This window comes from Zingiber officinale, chromosome 4A (assembly GCF_018446385.1).
Source record: "Zingiber officinale cultivar Zhangliang chromosome 4A, Zo_v1.1, whole genome shotgun sequence".
NCBI classification, from domain to species: domain Eukaryota; kingdom Viridiplantae; phylum Streptophyta; class Magnoliopsida; order Zingiberales; family Zingiberaceae; genus Zingiber; species Zingiber officinale.
This window is the reverse complement of record NC_055992.1, coordinates 150,204,644-150,228,875: the sequence shown is the minus strand read 5'-3', so window position 1 is coordinate 150,228,875 and position 24,232 is coordinate 150,204,644. Positions and strand designations below refer to the sequence as shown.

General features: G+C 45.2%; 2 protein-coding genes across 4 annotated transcripts; one reads left to right on the top strand and one right to left on the bottom strand.

Moving 5' to 3' along the window:
* Positions 1–13: 13 nt before the first annotated feature.
* On the bottom strand, positions 14–22,031 carry LOC121971665 (IST1-like protein). 2 transcript variants are annotated; one of them, XM_042523029.1, is made up of 4 exons: positions 21,867–22,031; positions 2,093–2,402; positions 1,803–1,995; positions 14–514 (listed from the first exon to the last, which is right to left on the bottom strand). In XM_042523029.1, the coding sequence occupies exons 2-4, from the start codon at positions 2,380–2,382 to the stop codon at positions 152–154; spliced, it is 846 nt and encodes a 281-aa protein (XP_042378963.1). In that variant the 5' UTR covers positions 2,383–2,402; positions 21,867–22,031; the 3' UTR covers positions 14–151. The 2 variants fall into 2 exon arrangements, with proteins under 2 accessions (XP_042378963.1, XP_042378964.1); XM_042523030.1 differs by having other exon boundaries at positions 1,821–1,995.
* A 133-nt stretch (positions 22,032–22,164) lies between these two features.
* On the top strand, positions 22,165–23,718 carry LOC121971664 (U-box domain-containing protein 4-like). Of its 2 annotated transcripts, none has more exons than XM_042523027.1 (2): positions 22,165–23,227; positions 23,343–23,718. In XM_042523027.1, the coding sequence occupies exons 1-2, from the start codon at positions 22,165–22,167 to the stop codon at positions 23,657–23,659; spliced, it is 1,380 nt and encodes a 459-aa protein (XP_042378961.1). In that variant the 3' UTR covers positions 23,660–23,718. The 2 variants fall into 2 exon arrangements, with proteins under 2 accessions (XP_042378961.1, XP_042378962.1); XM_042523028.1 differs by having other exon boundaries at positions 22,165–23,175; positions 23,343–23,546.
* Positions 23,719–24,232: the final 514 nt, after the last annotated feature.

The window sequence follows — 24,232 nt, the reverse complement described above, 5'->3', positions numbered from 1 at the left end:
TTCACAGGTTTGAGACAAGATCAAAATAATACAAATGAAACAACAACTGTTTTTTGTTTTGTTTTTTTTTTACAACAACTCAAATAACAATTATAAAATACAAACCAACGCCCATCATGAGTTCATGACTCTGGAAGCCAATTGAGTGTTGCTAAATCTCCTCCGGCCGATACGAGGCGTTTGCTTCAGATTGAGACCGGCAGAGCTTGACGGCAACCCTTGCAGCCGCCGCCGCAAAGGCCGCAGCCTCATAAGCATCCTTTGCTGCAGTGACTACGTCTTCATACTCGACGACACTCAAAATCTCATCGGAATTGGCTTCCTCTCGCCTGACGTGCATCGTCTCCGGCTGCTTCTCCATGGCACCTTCGTCAAACAACTTTACCTCTAAAGCCTCAGCAGGATCAGAAGCCTCGACGAATTCCAAATCGATTCCTCTCTCCGCGGCGATCTCCTTCGTCGTCCTCTGCCTCACTTCCAAGCTCGGCGACCTCGTCGATAGCTTCTGGATCACCTGCAGAAGACACTTCAAAATTCTGTTTGCATCGAGTAAAAGATTAATCAAATACATTATTCACACTTTTCTTTTACTTTTTTTTTTTTAATTTTTTTTAATCAAAATTTGGCATCCGTTAACTTTGTCATTCATATCGTAACATGGTTGTTCTTGACATTTACATATAGACCCGAGACTTTCGATTTTTTTAAAAGCTCAAATACGAAGATTAAACGAAAGTTATAAAAAAAAGAATAAAAATTTGAAATAGAAGATTTTAATATCAAAATAATTAATGAACTAGGTAATTTTAATTCCCTTATAATATAAATGAATAAATAGACAACTTAAATAAGAATTAATTTTTTTATATTTTATATTTGTATAAATTTAGAATTTTTAAAAGATTTTTTAAAATAAAATAATAATAATTTTTAACTATCATAATGACTAACTGGTTTGAAAGGTTAAAATTAAAATCGACATTCTTGAAATGATTCTGAACTGTCAAACGACCAATTACAAACTATTGAACAACCAATTCTCAACCATTGATTTAAGTCGGAATTTCTATTTGAAAAAAAAAAAGTACGTCGCTATCCTGTTAATCCCTCTCGCATGGATCAATAATTATAATTTGTTGTCAATGTGTACCATTGTCTCTACTAACTCTTATTAAACCAGACAATGGCCAACTACCACCATCTCCTCAGTCATCTTCTCAACCATATGTGATATTCATATTTTAATAAAATCATATATATATATATATATATATAAAAGGTTTGGATATCCTATATACCCGTTCGATACATACTCCTTCACCCCCCTCATATGTTCGGACCCCTGATTCTATATACTCGTTCGTGCTCGACTCCGTGAGCGATTGAGTGAACCCGAGACGCCCCGAAGATGTCCGGATTACTTATGGGCGCCTCAAGTTTACTCAATCACACACAAACAAATGTACAACTAAGAATATCCATATCTCTGAATACAGAATTTATCTTAAATTTATATTTTATATAAAAAAAGCTTTGCACTAATTACCATTCGCTAAATTTAGATTTTATAAATAATATTTTTCTAAATTTAATAAATGAAATTTATTTTTTAAATATTAAAATATTATTTAAATTGGAAGGGAGAAAAAATAAAGAAAATAGATTATGTAATGAAAAATAGATATTTCATATAAGGAAGAAAAAATAGAATAGCTGATGTGGTATCTAATTAAAAGATAATTATTTAAATTTAATAAAATAGATAATTTAATTAAAATTTTAAAGATATTATCAAGCATTACCACGGCATTTATTGGTACCTCAGGATTTACTCGGCATCGGTTCCTTAACTCGACGGCGGCGGACGCGAACTCCTTCCCATATTTATTGGAGAAGATGGCGCGGACCTTGGCGAGCTCCGGCAGCTCCACCGCGCACCTCGACGAGGCGAAGATTAAGCTCGACGTGGCCTCCCGCAGCTCTTCCGGGCACTCTCTGCTTCCAGTTACCCATCGGAAATTCAAACACTGCTACTCTTGGACAAAATTAATTGAGGGGAAAAAAGAAAAGCAGAACAGAGGATTTGTCTCACTTGTGTTCTTGGAGCAAGCCGATCCTCTCCGTCAGGAGATGGCAGTAGTGACTCAGGATTTCGAACGCCTCCACCGTGCTCTGCTCCTTGATCACTTGCTCCGCCCGTAGGAGGGCGCGGTCGAGGTGGCCGAGTTGGAGGAGGTGGGCGACCTGGTCGCGCGCCTGGCCAGTCCGGAGCTGGTGGTGGCTGCGGAGGACGGAGAGGCGTGCTAGGGCGAGGGCCAAGATGGGTTTCAGCTTCGAAAGACGTCGTCTTCCCAGTAAAAACTCCAGCTTCTTAATCCCCATCTCTTCTTCTCCTCCGCACACTGAAAATAAAAAACAGAGAGGCGGAGCGTCAATTGGATTTCTTAATCAAAGTGTCTCTATCGATCTCCAACTCTTTAAATAATTTTCTCTGATGAAAGAAGCCAAAAAGGTTGCATTCAATCACGCAAAGCAGGCAAATAATTTGAGTGCAAAGAGAAGCTATCAATTTCGTGGAATGATCGAAAAGGAATTGAATCCCTTCAAATATAAGTTAGTAGTGTCTGAGTGAAAGAGCAAATGGTAACGTAATTAGTCAACTCCTTTTCACCAGAAGCATAACTTGTAAATTGAAAACTTGTTGTCGTCTTCAATTTAGTTTCGCACAAAAAGGGCATAGGCTAATTGTAAGAATTTAACTATAAAATTAGATGAATATATCATATCGACATGAAATAATTTATCAACGTAGGAGTGTTTAAACACATTGAAATGCCTTCTAGCATAGGTGAGAAGATTATCCAAGTATGTAGCTATATTTAAAATGTAAAAGCATATCAAAGTTATCAGGAACAGCAATAGAGGACAGTGGCATGATGCATTGATGAATGATGATCCATCAACTTGACCTGGGATTGTTTTGATAGCCAAATTAACTATTTTAAGTTACTCGGATTCACTTGCTGACTGATTGGAGGGAAAAGATTTACCAAGAATAGAGTGATGATTCTGATTCTAATGCTGTTTAAACTGAATCAGACGGTTAGGGATGGCAGACTAGGTAATCAGATATCCAAGCAGGTCTGTTTAAGTCTGGTTTAAGTATCCAATTATGCTTAATAACCATCATCTGTGTATTGGGAGGTGGAATAAAATAGTAAAATTTATATAAGACCTGGGACTTGAGACTAGAAGGAAGAAGGAAGAAAAAGCAAGCAATCCCCATGAATTTGACCTTGACAGAGAGGTCAAATTAATTGGTCAGAGGACAATAGAACAGCAAAAAATATCTTGAAAGTTCAGGGATTATGAACAATATCTACCCCCCAGTCTAAACAGCATTAATCATCATTTTAATTGAATGTTAATGCAGTTTCAAGGAGCATCTGCTCCTATTCAGTTTCATTTTCTAAAGAACCAGCAAGATGAATAAGACTGACATCACTTGGAAGCATAGTTTGACTATAGATATTTATTCTATGCCTATTACTTGTCACATTTCTAAAACCAAATATACAAATGGAAATAATCTCCCTTTCATTTCATGAAACAAACAATGGAATGCAATTTTAGTTTACTTCTTATTAATTCTACTCTGTAAGACTGACAATTCTATTCACTATCAATTCCAATCTATAAACCAAACAAGTCATAAATGAACTCTACACTCTTCATCATCAACTCAAAATTAGCTTTACTGCATAAAAACATTATGGGTTATAATGAGCTGACCTAGAACATATCGTGATGGTCAAAATAAAGGTGACGTAACGGTCAAAATCAAAGTGACATAGCGGTTAAAGTTAAGGGAAGAGAACATTCCCCAATTGACTTCGTAACTCAGCACTAAGGCTCTCTTCTCAGCCCAGTCGAATTACAGGTTGGACGAAAGGGAGCCAACCTATCCTTAACCCGAGCAAACTTTACTCTTGGACTGGAAAGATAACATGTCCGGTTACTTAAAAGTGTAGGACCATAAATACAAAAAGAAGTTACGCAATGGAATAATAAAAGAAGGAAGAGGACAAACCAAATGCTAACACAAGTGGTTTTTTATTTGATTCAGAGCCTTCGACGACTCTACTCCAAAGCTCGCACTCGTCGAATGCTTTTGTTGAAAAATCCACTAATAGTTCGAATGGTTACAAATAAGTGCATGAACTATATATGAAAATTACCGACAACAAAGAAAACTAAGTAAAGTTGAAGTCCGGTTGTCGGTAGAGCGTTGTAGTGTCGTCAGAGCCTTTTTGAAGCAACGCACGGGAATGAAAGTTGTAGCAGTTTGTGTTGTGAAGCCCCTGGTCGAAGGCCTTTAAATAGCCCATTCTGGGCGCTTGAAACCCCTCCGGACATCTGGACCACGCCAACCGACGTGGCTCGGTCAGTCGATGCGCTCCACTTAAGCTTTTGGATTAGTTTTCGAGTCCGGGCGCCTGGACCGACTCCGGGCGCCCAGACCGCCTGGATGCCCGCGGCACCGGCCTGGGCAAGCTGGTCCGGGCGCCCGGATCCCTTCCGGACACCTGGACTCCCTTTTTCTTCAACAGTTTCTTCCCTGCAAAAAGGGTTAGTCCAAGGAATAGAAAATATATTTACCCTGCAAAACAAAGTTAGCATAACATAATAAAATAAGAGTAGTAATTAAATCTTATCTCCTCAAGACCAAGATCTAGTTAAGGTCTCAACTTAGGTTTCCCAAATATACCTAAGTTGGACCGACTCCTACAGTTTCCTCAATCGGGAACGCACCCTCATTGGATCTCTCCTCCAGTTGCTTACATCCACTTATCAACTGCAGTCACTTGACTTACCTTTGACCCACCAGCTATTCCTGCCAATTGTCAGGTCCACAGACCCAACTGTACTTTGACCAGTTGTTAGGTCCCACGAACCCAACTGAACTTTCCGCCATATATCGAACCCCGCGGACCTATCTGGACTTCCCAACAGCTATCGGGTCGTGCGGACCTAGCTGGATTTCAGCCTGGTGTCAGGTCCTTCAGACTAATCAACTCCTGAACACTCGGTAGAAAGGTTAGATAACAAAACACTCTAACTTTAAACCCCTTGTCATTCATCAAAATTTGAGTTAGATCATTAGTGCAAATTGCACACAAAAAATTGATCGAGGTTAAGGACGGTCGCCCTTATAGGCCGACTAGAATGACCAACTCACCCTACATTCGACCAGCCATAGACCTAGTCAAAGGGAGGTCGAACTCCTTACTCTATATAAGTCTCTTTACATACGCTCGGTCACCCAGATCGTCGGTCAGTCCCATGGATATCCATTCAATAATAGAACTAAATGGATTTATAGGGCTCCATACCTATCTCTTCTATGTCTAAGTATAAGATAGTTTTATAAATTCGGTTATAATGCCAAGTACACTTTAACCACAAGTTATTATATGCCCAGTTGGACAAGGGTTCGACTGGGCCTAAGGCACTTTGGCTCAAAAGTACTGATCAAACTACTTAGAACACAGTTTCATTTCTTCATAAGCCCATTATACGCCCACCCGGACAAAAGTCGACTGGGCCTAAGACGCTTATCTTCATATTACTGCCTAGATGAATCTATAACACACACATGTCATCAAATGGATTTCTAGCACATACAGGTTATCATACTGTTTTTCAAATAGATTCCCAACATGTCGAAGACATTATATTATTTCTCGAGCGAATTTCTAAATAGCCTTCAAAACATAACAAAACGGCTTAATGCGAGAACAGGCATGAAGACGATCGGCCTTATAAGCTGGCTGGGATATGCTCAGCCGACAACATGAGCAGATAATCCTAACAATCTATCAAAATAACAACTATGTGTCATAAAATATTCTTCTGAAATTTTATTCGGGGGTCATTGTGTCTTCTAACAGCAAACCATTTATAACAGCATATCCCTTTAACAACCTCAGCTATAAACGACAAAAGATATATATACATGGGGTAAGGAGAAGATTCCTCGAATAATTATTGTACATTGCCTAGGTTGTACATTTTCATTTACCTAACAAACTCTGACACACTTCGCCACCTCATGATTACGAAGGTTGTGTGAAGTGATATATAAAGGGGAGTCCTCTCTGTGGCAAGGTACGTTCTCTGAACATCTACAACCTACTCTCGCACACTTTCTCTACTGTTCTTCATTCATCCGCCTAAATTTCATTGATTTGAGCGTCAGAGGGCTTTCTCTAGGGACTTCCCCTGATTTCTAGACACTGACGTTTTGTTGGCTCGTCTCTATGTGCACAAGATTGAGAGGAAGCTTTTCAGTAAGAAGTCTTCTACCAGTCAACCATTAAATTACCATTCTCAGCACATCATCTCTATAATTTTCAAACAGGATCAATTATTAAAATTAATCTTTAATAATCGATCTGAATTCCCAACAACTAATCATGCCAATTCAAAAACATCACAACTCAGCTAGCAGTTTTAAATTATGGGTTGACCAGAAATTGAATTTGATATTGCTCAGTAAGATTGCAAATGAACCCTAACAGAACTTGCACAAATACAGATATATATTAATACTACTTTTGATAAGCTCAGAAAAAAGAAAAGTTATTGAGCTTTGATCTTGTCCGAAGGCGCGAAGCTGGAAAGTCGGGGAGGTGGCAGTTCCGCTAACGGGATGAAGACCTCGCTCCTCTCTATAAAACAAAATCAAAACCAAGGAAGGGATCCCTGTCGTTGGTCCTCTGACGCTCAAGTCAGAAACAGAAGAAGAAAGGAGTGAAAGTATTAGGGATAGAGATCTATCTTGTCTTTCTTCATACCTGGCATACTCTTTTATACCTTTCTCGGTGACTCTCCATCTTTCTCGATTTAATGATATTAATTACCGACGAAAGGCGTCTTTGTCTTGGCTGCTTCTCATTTAATGATGATGGAGTATTCTCTTTTGTCTTATCTTTCCCCTATTAATTATCTGTCTTTTCCTCTTTTATATTGATGCGGTGATGATGAGGAGCCCCCACCCCGATACCACGGTTGAGGTCAAAGTCAAGACGGTCAGCGGATAGACGACCCGATACAGTTAGATGGACGGTCTTGGCTGATCGGGCGAGAATGCGTAGAAGCCTAGCCGAGCAGCTCTCCCGCTCGGCCAAATGGTTGACGACACGGACAGAGGACTTTTAGCCGAGCGGCTCTCCCGCTCGGCGCGACAGTGGGCTTTTAGCCGACTCAGAGTAATCAAACCAACACTCAAGGGACGCGCAGAAGTCGAGCCGAGCAGCTCCTCCACTCGGCCTAGCAGCAGACTCGACATCAGCCGAGCACGTGGATAGTGAACTGCCCGCCGAGCGGTTATCCCGCTCGGCCAAGCAATAGAGCATGTGGACAATGGGCTTCCGGCCGAGCGGCCATCCCGCTCGGCCCAACAACGGATGACATTTGGATAGGGGACTTTCAACTGAGCGGTTATCTCGCTCGGTGTGGTGGCGGATGCAAGGATATCAGAATCCTGGTCGAGCGGTCATTCCGCTCGGCCAATCAACATATACAGCGGGATATCCTTCGACATCCTTTTGGGTGTTAGTGTCGCTGACAGGCGACATGATCAGACAGAAGATCGTACGGCAGAAGATTCCACTGTCACTTCAGAGATATACTCGACTCATTAAGGTATTGAGTCAAGGACACTTTACTGACATGTATCTTCAGGGAAAGCTTGGGATAGTGTGCCCGCTTTAAGAAGCGTGCACACATGCTATAGGAGCCCTATATAAAGGGGGGTCCAGGCATCGACAGAGGTATGCTTTTCTCGCAATTTCTACTGTTGCGCTACAGTTCTCTTTGCTTCTTCTTGCTTCGCCGGAGATTGACTTGAGCGTCCGAAGGCCATCGCCGAGGACCCCTTCCCTAGCTCGGCACTGACGTTGTTTGTGTTGAAGGCGAGAGCGAAGTCCATCGGAGGTCAGCAAGAGCACCACATCCCTAGCATCCGTCTCCTCGACTTTCGGACATGATCATATTTGCCACCGTATGTGGGAACGTCACCTGAATCCAAGCCGAGAAGATAGAAGACGCTGGACGACTTACCACTGTGACACTCACTCAAGAGGAGCTGGAGATGCTCGTGCAAGCATGGGCAGCAAAAATGATGGAGCAGCAACAACAACAAGCGATAGCCGATCGGCCAGCACCGCAGCCTGCAACCTCGGCGGTTGATAGGCGAGCCAGGCAAGAAAACCGAGCGGGGCAACTCTCCGTATGGGGGCAGAACCGAAGGTCAATCGACACCCAAGGGGAAGCGCCACCCGCGCCGATCCCCTTCCATCGGGCTCTGTTCCAAACCCATTCGAAAATAGCCCAAGCACATCAGGAGCGGGGATCGTCTTCCGACGAGGTGCCCGTTCGAGACGCGCGGAAAGGAAAAGCGGCCTGAAGCGCCACATCCCCAGCATCCGTCTCCCCGACTTTCGGACAGGAATAATTATTTTATCAGTTCATTATGTGTACAATGTCAACGTTATACCTCAAGCCAGACGGGTGGCTAGTTCATCTCGGACTCTTGGCCTGCTCAGCTTGCTCTCCTGTTGACCGGGTTGACCAGACATTAGTTTACTCAGATGGCCGACCGGACAATGATCCCTCCTATCGGCCGATGAGCTGCTTCTCGCTCGGGTGTGGCTGAGCCTTGCTTAAACCCTGGTGTTGACCACCTTGACTTTGACTTACACCGTTGCAATTAACTCGTGCCAGGTAGGCTCCTCCTTATCGTCACATCACAAGCCTCTCCTTCAAGTCTAGTCGAAGGAGGCTGCAAGTCCGACTGACTGGACAAGATGTGTCTTCGGTGACTCTAAGACTCGTCAGCCCAAATGCTACAGTGTCCAATCGAATTGTGCCCGGTCTGTAATCACTGATCATCCCATAGGCTAACGCCACTCTGCTTCTTTTTGCCATTATCGGGTTCAGCCCGGTGATCCGTTCTTTGCATCGATCGGGATGCTGAGCAGCAACACTTGGCACATGTTTTCCTTTTCCTTACGCATCCTCAGGCAAGTTTGGCTTTGGCTAATGTCATCCAGATTTCTTGAAGGCCATATAAATCTCTGATAGTTATGGCCGACCACGCAGCCATATCTTTTTAATTAAGCTCATTAAATGTTACCCGGTGATCGAAGGACACGTGTCCTTCACTACCGCCACACGCTTGACATGACAAGCGGATATTCTCTTGCAACGAGGTGTGCGTCTTTTCAAACTCAACGATGGGATCTGCTTCTAGGTTTTCGTGGCTTTGGATCGGACGGTTGAGGTCGATCGATCGTGAGGTTTATAAATCTCGCATGCGTCGTCGTCTTCCTCACTTTGCATTTTCGTCTCCTGCACTCTGCGTCTTTGTCTTCCAACTTTCCGGCAACACTGTGTTCTCCTTTTCTGGCCATCCTAGCGATCTCTCTAGTAAGCTTTCGTTTCCCTTCAATCGAATTGTTTCGTTGTTCTTAGCACCTTCCCCGCCAATCGAACTTCTTCGTTGTTTCCTGTCACTTTTATTTACGATGGCAAGCTCCTCTCAACCTGTCTCTGTCCCTGGGCTTTGGTATATGACCATCAAATCCAAGTTCGACGGAGGTGATGCTGAGAGTTTAAGAGTTGCCTTTGAAATTCCCTCCGATTATTAAATTGGTCTTCCCTCGGCTTTTGACCGCCCGAACTAGCCACCTTCAGGTTTTGTATGCTTTTTAGGGACCAATTTACCATTGGTCTGTGGTTCCCGATCCACCATTTCTTCTCTATCGTTTGTAAATATTTTTGTATTTCTCTCCATCAACTGGTATCGAACTCTTTTCGGCTGCTGTGCGGGGTCGTCGTTTTGTTCCGCCTGCACGGCATTCTCCTTACTTCTCAGCTCTTCTACTATTTCTATTATCTCAAATTGTCTGAGCCGAGGACTTTTCTCTTTCAAGCCCGAGTGGGCCTAATCTTTCTTGACAAGATGTCGTCTTCCAACAAGCATTGGAAGGACTATTATTTCTTTGTTCGCTTTCCCGAGCGGCCAGACTTCCCGACCAGGTGGCAATTAGAGGTGTCGAACCCTCCCGAGCTCAAGAAATATAATAGCCGCTCGGACTACCTTTATGCAGCTTCCAGTTTGGCCGGTCAGAAATACCATATACATAAGTTGTTGCTGGAGGGTGTCCTCTACGTGTTCGGCCTGAGCCCGATCCGCAAAGCCTTTCGTCCAGCCTAGGTATGTTCTTTTTTAATCTACTTTTGAATCTAACTGATTTTTATCTTTCTTTTGCGGCTCAAGTCATGTTGCGCACACATCTGGTCGGCAAAGGCAAACTCGCGGACGTAGAAATCAATGTTGCAGTCGTGACTGAGTTGGAGAGTCGCGACTTGCAGCCAGTCGGCTCTCATGAGGATCCGCTAAGCGAGGAGGGAACTCAAGCGCTAGGGAGCGGCGCCAGAGGAAGTCGGACAGCCGCGAGCAATGCGGCGGCTGCCACAGCGAACCTTATGCCTGAACGACCATCTACGGTCCCGATCGTTGTCGCTCCAGAGTTGGCAACTTCCGACGTGCCCCTGCAACACCATAAGAGGCGTCGAGAGGAAAGTTCCTCCCGAACTGCCACTTTAGCTCTGCAGACCCCCACCATGGTCAGCTCTCGACCCCCATCCGAGTGAGGTGATACTTCTAATCCTCCTCTTGAGCAGGGCCTTGGGAAACTCCCTATGTCCTTATCCTCCGACTGGACACCTTCTCTGTCCGGGCAGCCTTAAGGGGCAATCTGCGCACCACCGACTGCCTTTATGCCCCCTCTTTTGCCGGTGACGCAAGTGTCCCACATTCGACCAGTCTCTTCATAGCCCTACCACCGGGCGACGTCTGCACCTTCTGGCCCGAGCGGTCAAAGATTAATGACGGCAATCATTCACTTGCCAACTGACGAGTACCACCATTCGGACGACCCGGCGTCCCTCGCTCCCGAGCATCAAATAAGAATACAAGGGCCTCTCGCACATACATGGGCTGATGCTCGAGCTCGTGCGGTGATTGTAGCTCCGAGGGAACTGGCTAATAGCCACACCCAGATGTTCACTAAGGTATGTATATATTTTCCTTCTTTCTCTCGTCCGCTCAGCTTGTATAATGCTTAGCATTTTTTTTTTTTTGCTTACCTGGAGTATGAAGTCCAGCAGCTCCATGCTCCGAGCGATCAATCGTCGGCTTCTCAATCGCAACTAGAGCAGATGAATGCTGAGATGACTCAGTTACGAGCCGATCTAAACAAGAGCTCCGAGCAGCTGGAGGCAGAGAAGAGCAAAGGCGCCAAGCAAGCTGCACAATTGGCTTGGCTTGATAAGCAGGTCAGCTCCTTCGAGTCCAACTCAATTTGGCCAACACCAGGAAGCTCCGGGCCATCGAGGACTTAGAAATAAAAAATAAGGAGTTTCGGGTATTGGCCTAAAACTTAAAGGAGGCTGAGGCCTCATTGAAGGCCAAGCGGGATGGATAATTGACAACTAGACCGCAGCAAAGACCCAGCTCGACGCCAAAGATGAAGAACTGGCCAAGTTGAAGGAAGAGCTGAAGGCCTCTCAAGCGGCCTTAGAGACTTATCAGGGAGTCGAGTCGAGCAAGTTTGATCTCATGAAACAGGCTTACATCCGCTCGGATGCTTTTAATGACAAGGTCGTCGATCGAGTACTCCGTCTATTCAACCTTGCATCGACGGGTCGCTCGATCAACTGAAGGAAGGTGGTTACCTCCCCTCCGCCCTGACAAGTAAGGTCATCAGTCAGGACAAGTTGATCGAGTCGCTACCCAATGATGTCTTGGATTATTTGGAGTGAGCCTATTGAAAGTTTTGCTTCTGTAATTTTTTTTGAAGTATTAATGAATGTTCGTCCGTCCGGCTAACCCTTATATTCTTTCTAGCAGTTTGGCATTTTAATTTTTCAACTTGCATTTAGTTCAAGCGTTGTCGCGCAAATTCAAGTGTGGCCTCGTTGATCGGCAACGAGTTATCTATTTTCTTAGCTGATTGATCAGTCCGGATTTAAGGTCGTCGCTCGACCGTTTAATGGCGTAGACATGGATTTAAGGTCGCCGCTCGACCGTTGACGGAGGCAAGGATTTAAGGTCATCGTTCGACCGTTGACGGAGATAAGGATTTAAGGTCACCGCTCGAGCGCTGACGAAGATAAGGGTTTAAAGTCGCCGCTCGACCGCTGACGGAGACAAGGGTTTAAGATCACCGCTCGACCACTGACGGAGACAAGGGTTTAAGATCGCCACTCGACCGTTGACGGAGACAAGGGTTTAAGGTCGTCGCTCGACCGCTGACAGTGACAAGGGTTTAAGGTCACCGCTAGACCGCTAACGGAGACAAGGGTTTAAAGTCGTCACTCGACCGCTGACGAAGACAAGGGTTTAAGGTCGCCGCTCGACCGTTGACGGAGACAAGGGTTTAAGGTCGCCTCTTGACCATTGATGGTGATAAGGGTTTAAGGTCGCCACTCGACTGCTGAAAGAGAAAAGGGTTTAAGGTCACCGCTGACGAAGACAAGGGTTTAAGATCGCTGCTCGACAGCTGATGGAGACAAGGGTTTAAGGTCGCCGCTCGACTGTTGACGGAGACAAGGATTTCGGGTCGTCGCTTGACCGTTGATGGAGACAAGGGTTTAAAGTCGTCGCTCGACCTTTAACTTGGCCAATCAACTCAAGAGACTGGAAAACTTATTTTTTTATTCATGTATGTCCTGCATCCAGAAGGCATATGCACAAATACATCTATATTTACTTATGCACCTCTCATCCGGCCCTATAAGGTTGGAGATGATTCGTGCTCCATTGCCGCTCTAGCCACCTTCCATCTTCGTCCTCCAAGTAGTAGGCCCCCGAACGAAGTTTCTGTATGACCTTGTAAGGTCCTCCCCATGGCATCTCGTGTTTGGTGACATCGTCAACCGACTTGATTTTCTTCTACACCAGATCTCCGACCTAGAAAGACCTCGGGATCGCCATTCGGTTGTAGTTCTGTCTCATCCGCTGTCGGTATGCCATTAGTCGAACGGTGGATTCATTCACCAAGTTGAGCTCCATTAACCTTCGCTCGGTATTTCCCTCGTCGTAGAGACGCACCCGGTCAGATTTTACTCCAACCTCCACGGGGACCACTGCTTCCCCTCCATACACTAGCTAGAATGGTGTTGCATCGGTCGCCTCTTTTGGAGTCGTGCGAAGTGCCCACAAGACACTCAGGAGCTCGTCGACCCAGCTGCCCCGTGTGCAGTCGAGTCGAGCTCGTAGGCGTCTAAGGATTTCTCGGTTTGTGACTTCCGCCTAGCCGTTGCTCTGCAGTAGGCTACTGACGTGAAGGCTTGTTAGATGTCATAGCCTTCGCACCACTCCGTGAGCCTCCAACCTACAAACTGCCTCCCGTTATCTGAGACGAGCCGGTGGGGGATGTCGAATGAACATAAGATATTCTGCCAGACGAATTTGATGACCATCTGCTCACTTATCCTTATCAATGGCTCGGCCTCCACCCATTTTGAGTAGTCCACCACGACGAGCAGGAACCTTCGTCGACCAGTCACCATGAGAAATAGTCCCACAATGTCCATGCCCAGTCAAACGGGCAAGACACCGTGGATGTCTTTATCTCCTCGGTCGGTCAGTGTTGGATGTTGTGATACATTTGGCAGGACAGACATGTAGCTACTATTTGAGCGACATCCTCTTGGAGTGTTAATCAAAAGTATCCAGTCAGGAGAATTTTTCGAGCGAGTGAACGGTTGTCCGGATGATTTCCACAGGAACCTTGGTGCACTTCTTGCAAGATGCACTTTGAGTCCTCTGGTTCAACGCACTTGAGCAGGGCTCTAGAGAAGGCTCTTTTATACAGCTAATCTCCGACCAAGGTGAACCATCCGGCTCTCATTCTTAATATTCGTATTGCCTCCTAGTTGGTCGGCGTGCTACCCGATCAGAGGAATTCAATCAGGGACGTTCTCCAGTCGCTCGAGAAGACCACTCCCTCCATCCAGTTGATGTGCGCCACCAATGAAACCTGTTCGATTAGCTGGCTGATTACAACTGGTGATAATGAACTAGCTAACTTAGTCTGTTCATCCGCTGCTTGATTGTCCGATCGAGGGATCTTCTGTATAGTAACCTCTTGAAAATTTGCCTTCAGTTTCTCGAAAGCTTCTGCATATAGCTTGAGTCGGGAGTTGATAATCTCGAACGTCCCAGATAGCTGTTGGGCAGCTAGTTGAGAGTCCGAGTGAATTAGGACTTTTGTTGCTCCGACATGCCGTGTCGGCTATCAAGGCTTTATACTCAGCTTCGTTGTTGGTGGCCTGATAATCCAGCCGAACGAAAAGTTGCATCCCGTCTTCTTATGGTGAAATGATCAAATGTCGACCCCGCTGCCTTGTCGAATGGAGGAACCATCGACATATATTCTCCAAATTGTTGTCAGCTCGGCATTCTGGACCTCTGTAACAAAATCAGCCAAGGCCTAGGTTTTGATCGTCGTTCGAGGTTAATATTGGATATCAAACTCGCTTAGTTCGGTTGTCTATTTGATTAGCCGCCCGAACATCTTTCGATTGAGGAGGACTCTTCCCAGGGTACTGTTGGTCATGACAATGATCAGATGAGAGAGAAAGTACGGGTAGACTCTCCGAGCGGCAAACACCAAAGCATAAGCTAATTTTTCCAAACCAGTGTAGCGAGATTCGGCGTCTTTCAATATATGACTTAAAAAGCACATGGGTTGCTGTTCTTGGTCGTTCTGCTTGACTAATGCCGAGTCGACCGCATACTCGGTGGACAACAAATATATCCAAAGCGGCTCCTCGACGTTCGGTTTAGCTAAGACAGGTAAGGAGTTGAGATACTCCTTGAGCTCTTCCAATGCCCAATTACACTCCGTGTCCCACTGAAATCTTGTCGCTCGACGCAGCACCTTGAAGAACGGTAGGCTCCAATCGAATGACTTAGATATGAATCTGAACATCGATGTGATCCATCTGGTCAGTCGTTGGGCCTCTTTCAAGCTACGAGGCGGGGCCATGTCTTGCAGTGCCTTTACCTTACTCGAATTCGTCTCAATTCCTCGCTCGGTGACGATGTATCCGAGGAAGCGTCCACTCTTAACACCGAACAGACACTTGCTCAGGTTCAGCTTCATCCGGTACGTCCTCAATGTTCGGTATGTTTCTTCGATATCTGCACACAGATTAGCAGCTCAAACTAACTTTATTAGTATGTCGTCTACGTATACCTCCAAGTTGCGGTCGATCTACTTCTGAGACACTTTGTTCATGAGCCTTTGGTATGTGGCACCGGCTATTGGTTGCTACTCGGAAAGTCTTATGGTTCCACTGTACAAAAATTTTGTACAAAGGTCTGAACCTTTTCCTAGCTAGCATGTGTTCTTTTAAATTAAACTTGGATCGCCTGCGGAACTTAACACGTTTGATCCTAAGTTTAACTTATTTGTTCTTTTAGGTTTAGACTTGGATCTCCTGCAGAACTTAACACGTTCGATCCAAATCACCTAGGTCACGAAGACAATTAAATATCTATTTCCAAAATCGGCTTCCAGTACTGCATGGCGAGGCACTAGGCCTTCTTGGATATGGGAGCAACCACCACCGACTAGACAAAGCCTTTTAAGGAAATTAAATATTTAACCTTCCCATAGTAACCGTAGGTTAACCACTAAGAACAATCAAATCACAAGGAAAAGAAAAAACAAAAGAACACAACTTCGAAAACTAATTCGAAAAATTAGAATCGCATGCCTCTTGTATTTGGTATTTTTACAAAGAAACAAAACTAACATGATGCGGAAAACAATTATTAGTTATACCTTTTTTTGTGGATAATGACCTCTTGATCTTCTACCGTATTCCTCTTCTAATCTCGGACGTTGTGTGGGCAACGATCTTCCGAGACGAGAACCACCTAGCACCTTCTTCTTCTTCCTTCAAGTTTCGGCCAAGCACAAAACCTCCTAAGGATGAAGAACCTTTTCCACCAACCAAGCTCCAAGGGATGCAAGCTTCCTTTTTCTTCTTCTCCAAGCTAGGATCCGGCCACCACTTGATCTCCAAGAGGAAGAGGAGGTTCGGCCACAAAGATGGAGAGAAGAGAAAAGGAAGAGGCCGGCCACACCAAGGAAGAAAAGAGGGAGAAATAGAATAGAGGTTATCTCCATGAAGGCACCAAACCCCTCTTTTATAATCCTTAGCCTAGGCAAATAAGAAAAATTTAATAAAACCTTCCTTAATTCTTTTGCCATTGAAAAGTAAAATTTTAATTAATTAAAATTAAAATCCTTTTCTTAATGCATATGGCCGGCCACATCAAAACAAGCAAACAAGGAAATTTTTCGCTAGAAAACTTAAATCTTCCTAATTTGCTTCCGGAAAAATTTTAAAATAAAATTTCTCTTTAATAATCCCTTCATGGTTGATGTTATAAAAGGAAATTTCTATAATTTTAAAATTTATCTTTTCAACATGTGGATGATTTATAAATAAGGAAAGTTTTCACCAAAATTAAAATCAACCTTTTAATCTACAAATAAGGAAAGAGATTTAACTCTTCTCTTAATCTTTTGTAGAATCTTATAAAAGGAAATATTTTAATTTTAAAACTCTCTTTTAAATCATGTATTCCACATAAGAAAAAAAATTAAAATTAAAATTCCTTTTCTATTTTTAATGGTCGGCCACACATAGATTGAACCCATGCTTGGGTCGGCCACAATCATTCCCATCTAAACATGGTTTGGCCGACCCCTTTTAGATGGGTACGAAAGTAGGTATAGGTGGGTATAGTACTCTATAATTAAGAGGCTACGATAGGGACCGAGAGGAGGAATTGGTTTTGGTCTCCCGATAAAATTAAGCATCCCATGTTCGCCCCGAACACACAACTTAATTTTATCAATAATAATTCATTCCACTAGAGAACTATTATTGAACTACCGCACCAATCCCAAATTACATTTTTGGGCTCCTTCTTATTATGAGTATGTTAGTCTCCCTGTGTTTAAGATAATGAATGTCCACTAATTAAATGAGTTACTGACAACTCACTTAATTAATATCTTAGTCCAAGAGTAGTACCACTCAACTTTATCATCATGTCGGACTAAGTCCACCTGCAGGGTTTAACATGACAATCCTTATGAGCTCCTCTTGGGGCATTCTCAACCTAGATTTCTAGGACACAGTTTCCTTTTATAATCAACAACACACACTATAAGTGATATCATTTCCCAACTTATCGGGCTTATTGATTTATCGAACTAAATCTCACCCATTGATAAATTAAAGAAATAAATATCAAATATATGTGCTTGTTATTATATTAGGATTAAGAGCACACACTTCCATAATAACTGAGGTCTTTGTTCCTTTATAAATCAGTATAAAAAGAAACGACCTCTAATGGTCCTATTCAATACACTCAAGTGTACTAGTGTAATTATATAGCTAAGATAAACTAATACCTAATTACACTACGACCTTCTGATGGTTTGTTCCTTTCCATCTTGGTCGTGAGCTACTGTTTATAATTTATAAGGTACTAATAACATTATCTTCTGTATGTGACACCACATACTATGTTATCTACAATATAAATTAATTGAACAACTACAAATAAATGTAGATAATTTGACCAAATGTGATTCTTTATTCAAAATAAATGTTTACAAAAGCTTAGGCTTTCAGTATACACTCTAACACCGGCGTTCTTCAGTCCGAATGGCATGATATTATAGCAAAACATTCCGTCAGTCGTGATAAACCTAACCTTTTCCTAATCTTCTTTGGCGAGCGGCACTTGGTGGTACCTTGATATGCATCTAGCATGTAGATCAGCTCACAACCTGCCATAGAGTCCATCATCTGGTCTATTCGAGATAGTGGATAGAAATCCTTCGGGCATGCTTTATTCAAGTCGTGGAAGTCGATGCATACTCGCCATTTCCTGCCCGGCTTAGAGACTAGCGTGACATTAGCGAGCCAACTCGGGAACTGGACTTCCCGTATATGGTCGACCTCTAGTAATTTTTCTATCTTCGCCCGGATGATCAAATTCTGCTCCGGGCTGAAGTCTTTCTTCTTCTGTTTAACCGGTCGGGAGTCTGGTCGAACATGTAGCTCATGCTAAGCCACATTCGGAGAAATGCATGGCAACTCGTGCATCAACTAGGCGAACACGACATAGTTTCGTCTGAGGCAGGCGACCAACTCTGTTTTTTTTTTCTCGCTTTCTAGATCGGCGGCGATAAAGGTCGTCGCCTCCGATCGATTTGGATGGATCTGGACCTCCTCCTTTTCATCGTAGACTAGAACAGGAGGCTTCTCCATGATAACGCTCACCTCCAAGCGTGGTGTCTTCCTGGCGATTCGTGCTCCCGTTCTGACCATCTCGATGTAACAACGCCGAGCGGCTAACCGATCGCCTCTGACCTCGCCCACCTTGTCCCCCACCGGAAACTTGATCTTCTGGCAAAAAGTGGATACCACCGCTCGGAACTCATTCAGCGTCGGTCGACCGAGAATGATGTTGTAGGCTAACGTTGCATCCACCACAATGAAATTGGTCGTTCGTGTCCTCTTGAGCAGCACTTCCCCAAGCGAGACGGTCAGGCGCAGTTGGCCGATCGCAATACTTCGTTGTCGGTGAACCCATAGAGTGGAGTCGTCATGGGCAGTAAATCGTCTCGGTCGATTTGCAGCTGATCGAACGTTGAATATGATGTTTACCGAGTTTCCTGTGTCAACAAAAGTACGGAAAATAACATAATTAGCTATTATCGCTCGGATAATCAGGTCATCGTTATGGGGGATCTCTTACCCCTCCAAATCCTTTGGGCCAAAGCTGATCTTAGGTCCTTCGGTCTTCTCCTTGCTGCAGCCGACCGCGTGAATTTCAAGTCGTCGAGCGTGCAACTTTCTCGTTCGATTGGAATCATCGCCGGTCGGCCCCCTCGATGATCATTGCTATCTTGCCCCGAGCGGCATTGCTCCTATTTTCTTCCTCTCGAGATGAGGGTCGTCTCTATTCGGCCTGCTCCCGAACAGGACTTGGATTGCTCCGTTGAGATTGATTACAGCATGGTTCAACTGTTGTCCTATCATCTCCCCTTCGCCCAGCTGATTGGCGCCTATATCTCCGATCGGGCGACGATGATTAACGATACTGCCTTCTTGGGGCCGGTCTGTTAGACAGGTAGTTGTCTTGGGTATTATGAGTCGTCGACTGATGGAAGGAGTAAAACATCGACATCCATAGCCCCTGGAGGCTTTTGGTCGTCCGTCCCCAACATGTTGCACAGCATGCGTTCTAGGCTCGTGTTGTGGTTGAGTTCCTCCCGATCGGGGCCCTTTAGGAGGCTGATTGCTGCTTGGTTGATGCTGCCGTTGGTTCGGCGAGTGCATCTTTTTTCCTAGCCGCCTGGGCTTCTTCTACATTGATGTATTCATTGGTCCATTTTTTGTAAATGGCCAAAGTCCTTTGGCGGCTTCTGAATGAGTGACCGGAAGAATTCTCCTTCAGTGAGCCCCTGAGTGAAACCACTTACCAATACGTCTGAGGAGACCGTCGGGATATCCATTGCCACCTGATTGAAGCGTTGGATATATGCCCTTAAGGCTTCTCGCGACCCTTGCTTCAGTGAGAATAGATTCACGCTCGTCTTTTGGTGGCGGCGACTGCTAGCAAAGTGATGCAAGAAGGCGCTCGAAAGTCTTTGAAGTTGTAGATCGAACCGCTTGGCAAACGTTTGAACCAGTGTTGCGTCGACCAGATAACGTGGCGAGGAAGATTCAGCATTTCACTTCATCCGTGTACTGGTGAAGTGTGGTCGCGTTATCAAATTTGGCCAAGTGGTCGTCGGAGTCGGTCGCTCCATTATATTCTCCGATCGACAGTGGGGTGTAATGTTTCAGCAAGGGGTCATTTAGAATCTCCTCTGAAAATTGTTAATTGACCCACTCAGGCGAATTATCCTCTCTGTATGCCTTCCTTTTCCTTGTATCTCGAGCAGGTGCCTCATCCGAGAAAGATCTCTGGTCTCTGTCCATTCGGGCCCTCTCTTTTGCTGCTGCCCATAACGGCGCTCGATGTAAGGGGACCGACCCATGAGGTGCTTCCCCATAGGTACCGATCGGCCTCTTGTTTGGGTCACAAATGGAAAGCAGTTTCGTACGGTCCCCTCGCTCAACCCAGTGACCTAGCGCGGAAGATGCAGGCTCCTGTGCTTGCAGCTCAGCCAGCGTCTGTTGTTGTTGTTGCTCCAATATCTTCGTCACTTGAGCCTATATTAGTGCGTCGAGATCCTCGTATGTCAGCGTCACTATTGTGAGTCATCCAACGTCTTCCATCTTCTTGTTCGGATGTAGGCTATGTTCCCACAGACGACGTCAAAATGATCCTGTCCGAAGACGCGAAGCTAGAAAGTCGGGGAGGTGACAATTCTGCTCACGGGATGAAGACTTCGCTCCTCTCTGCAAAATAAAACCAAAACCAGAGAAGCGGTCTCTAGCATTGACCCTCCGACGCTCAAGTCATAAACAGAAGAAGAAAGAAGTGAAAGTATTAGGGACAGAGATTTATCTTGTCTTTCTTTATACTTGGCATACTCTTTTATACCTTTCTTACCCTCCATCTTCCCCGATTTAATGATATTAATTACTGATAGAAGGCATCTTTGTCTTGGCTGCTTTTGATTTAATGATGATGGAGTATTCTCTTTTGTCTTCTCTTTCCCCTATTAATTATCTGTCTTTTCCTCTTTTATTATTTTATCAATTCATTATGTGTACAATGCCAACGCCATATCTCAAGTTGGACGGCTGGCTTGTTCGGTTCGTACTCCTGGCCCGCTCAACTTGCTCTCCTGTCGATCGGGTTGACCAAACACTGATTTACTCAGATGGCCGATCGGACAATGATCCCTTCTATTGGCCGATGAGCCGCTTCCCGCTCGGGTACGGCTAAGCCTTGCTTAAGCCCTAACGTTGACCACCTTGACTTTAACTTACATCGTGATAATTGACTCATGTCAAATAGGCTCCTCCTTTTTACCACACCAAACTTTGAACTCCAGAGTTGAGATATAATCCTCTTCTAAGATGAATCCGTCGATAGTGGAAACAATAAAGGAAGTTGCCCAACATCAAGGCCAAAGGAAGTTGGCAAACACTATTTTGAAGGTTTCAAGTCTACATCAAGTTGTTGTAATTCCCTGTCCACAAGGTCTGAGACCATGATCATGGAGGTGGGATCTAGTTAAGATACACTCCAGTGAATAGGAACAACTATCGCACACAAGGTAATCAGATGGGCATGTGCAGTGCATATGAAATGCTGCAAACTTTTGTCACTGACAGAGTGTTATTGTTTGTTGTCATCAGAATAACATGAAAATGCTGGTAAAGAAATTTCGTCAGGTCTATAACATTTGCCCTGTGTTTCACCTTGCTTGACGTACAGGGGAGTGGGGGCACATGATATTATTTGTTGGGAAGAGGCTACCCCCATCATTGAAGGCATGAACAACGAAGAAACTTCGGGGTATTCGGCCCTTTGTTTTCTAATAACTTCGTTGCGATAAAGTGAAATTAAGGATATTGTATCCTTGGTTTTTTCTCTATTTTATTCGTGATCGAAAAAAGTAGAACAACGAAAGCTACTGCTTTGACAGAAATCCACGGGAATGGAGAAACCAGAGTAAATAGTAAGCAACATGGAGGAGTAAAAGAGAAGGTTGGAGATGATGATACCGTACCAGCTCTCTGAAGAATTGCCGGTGGCGCGGTTGCTGGCTCCGCACTCCATCAGTAACCGCAAAGCCACGCCACGTGCACGTGTCGGTCATCTCCCCACGTGCGAGCGGCACTGACCGGTTCCAGTGAGTCTGGTCAAGTCCACGCTCTCAAGTGGTAAGCACGTGCGCCTCCTTTTCATTAATGGTTCCGCTTCCGAGGGTCTCTTCCCCCTTTCGAATGCAAAGCATCCGCCGGCGAGAATCGAAAGGCGAAGAAGAGAAAATCGAAATGAGTTGAATTGAATCGACGGCGTTCGAGATGCAGATGGAGATTCCCTCGAGCTTCCGGTTAATGGGGCGGAGTTATAGCGATGGAGGAGAGTCCTCCGGCGCCTTCAGTGACTGCAACAGCGACTGCTCCGGCGAGATCCCTTACTCCGGATCACCTACCTCATCTTCTACCGCCTCCTCCAGCGGACTTCAGAGGATTCTATTCGCCTGCGCAGCCGACTGCTCCGAGGAGGTGGTCCGCAGCCTCATCTCCGACCTCGAGTCCCCCTCCGTCCCTGTTGAGTCGCAGCGCCTTGCCGCCATGGAGCTTCGCCTTCTCGCCAAGCACAGTCCGGAGAACCGGCTGCGCATCGCCGCCGCCGGCGCCGTCGGGCCGCTTGTCGGGCTGCTCTCCCACCCGGATCCCCTGTTGCAGGAGCACGGCGTCACTGCGATCTTCAACCTATCGCTCTGCGAGGAGAACAAGACCCCGATTGCGGCGGCGGGCGCTATCCGCCCCCTCGTCCGCGCCCTCTGCACCGGCACCCCCACCGCCCGAGAGAACGCCGCGTGCGCCCTCCTTCGCCTAGCGCAGCTCGACGAGCTCCGCGTCGCCATCGGACGCTCCGGCGCTATCCCGCCCCTCGTCTCTCTGTTGGAGTCCGGCGGCCCCCGCGCGAAGAAGGACGCCGCCACCGCCTTATTCGCTCTGCTAGCCTCCCGCGAGAACAAGCTCCGGGCCGTCGAGGCCGGGATCCTGAGGCCGCTGCTGGACCTGATGGCCGACCCAGGGTCGAACATGGTGGACAAGGCCGCGTACGTGCTGCACGCTGTGGTGGAGATACCGGAGGGCCGGGCGGCGGCGGTGGAGGAGTACGGCGTGCCGGTGCTGGTAGAAATGGTGGAGACTGGTACCTCGCGGCAGAAGGAGATCTCCGTCCTATCCCTCCTAGAGATCTGCAAGGAGAGCGCCATCCACCGGAAGATGGCCGTCAACGAGGGAGCCATCCCGCCTCTCGTCGCCCTCTCCCAGTTGGGTACCAAGAAGGCGAAGGAGAAGGTAACCTCACCTACTGCGGCTCCCACTCCCCTCCGACGGCAGCGTAGCCGACGTCAGCCCTTCATTCAAATTCACATATATATTTTTTATTGCTTCATCATTATAATTATATTCTAAAACAAATTTAATTCAATTATTTTTTTCTTTTGAAAAAAAAAACAAATCAGGCCGAGGCGTTGATAGAGTTGCTGAGGCAATCGAGGGCTGGCAGCGGCTCACACCGTTAGTTGACACGTGGCGAAAAGGCTGGGAGTGGAGCAAGGGTTGTAAATATGTGGCTGTAGCGGCGACGGAGGAAAAACCATCTTTTTCCTACTTTCCTTTTTCTTTTCCTTTTTCTGGAAATATTAAAAATAATTCCAGAAGAGAAAAAGTGGGATTGCCGGTTTGTTTGGTTAGGTTTTGGATTGCGGATGACTTGAGCGATGCATCTTTGATGGGAAGTGGTGCCGTGAAGGAAAATCAATCAAGTAAAAAATTGTAGGTGGAGAGTTGATTATGGTTTGCATTGGCAAGTGGTTTAGAAAAAGTTTTCAGCTTTAACCATATTATTGAGAATTTTTATTTTTTAGTGTTTCGCCAGCCATTTAGAAAACACTTGGACTTTGAGGTTTTTAATTTTATTATATATATTTGAATTTCCAACGGGCATTAAAAATGAGGGATAGGTCTCCAAATTGCTTTAGAGATTCATTGTAATAGTCATAGGAGTTGAGGACTCCAATTATATTGTCTTTAAAGTTTCTAGATCCTATCACATTGACTTGATGGACAATGGCAATTTGGTTGATATATTCTTGTCCAAAGACCAAAGCTGTTATTGTCATAAGTTTTTTTTTTTTTTCCTTTGATGACCGATGTGGAGCGATTACAATCAAATCCTTTTAAGTAATGATATGGTGGAGTTTGGGCACTCTTCGGACTGATGCTCCTAGACTTCTCTGAATTCATTGAAGGCGTGGCTGTCAAGGTTAACACTTATGCTTTGTTCATCGTGGAAATATATCCATTGCGAAGGGGAATGGAATGGAAAGATAGGATAAAAAGTAAATGAGAA

Coding starts and splice junctions, on each gene's coding strand:
- LOC121971665 (XM_042523029.1), bottom strand. CDS start 2,382: ATGGGGATTAAGAAGCTGGAGTTTTTACTGGGAAGACGACGTCTTTCG. Junction 1,996..2,092: donor GGCTTGCTCCAAGAACACAA/GTGAGACAAATC, acceptor AACTGGAAGCAG/AGAGTGCCCGGAAGAGCTGC. Junction 515..1,802: donor AGGTACCAATAAATGCCGTG/GTAATGCTTGAT, acceptor TGTCTTCTGCAG/GTGATCCAGAAGCTATCGAC.
- LOC121971664 (XM_042523027.1), top strand. CDS start 22,165: ATGCAGATGGAGATTCCCTCGAGCTTCCGGTTAATGGGGCGGAGTTAT. Junction 23,228..23,342: donor CCGACGGCAGCGTAGCCGAC/GTCAGCCCTTCA, acceptor AAAACAAATCAG/GCCGAGGCGTTGATAGAGTT.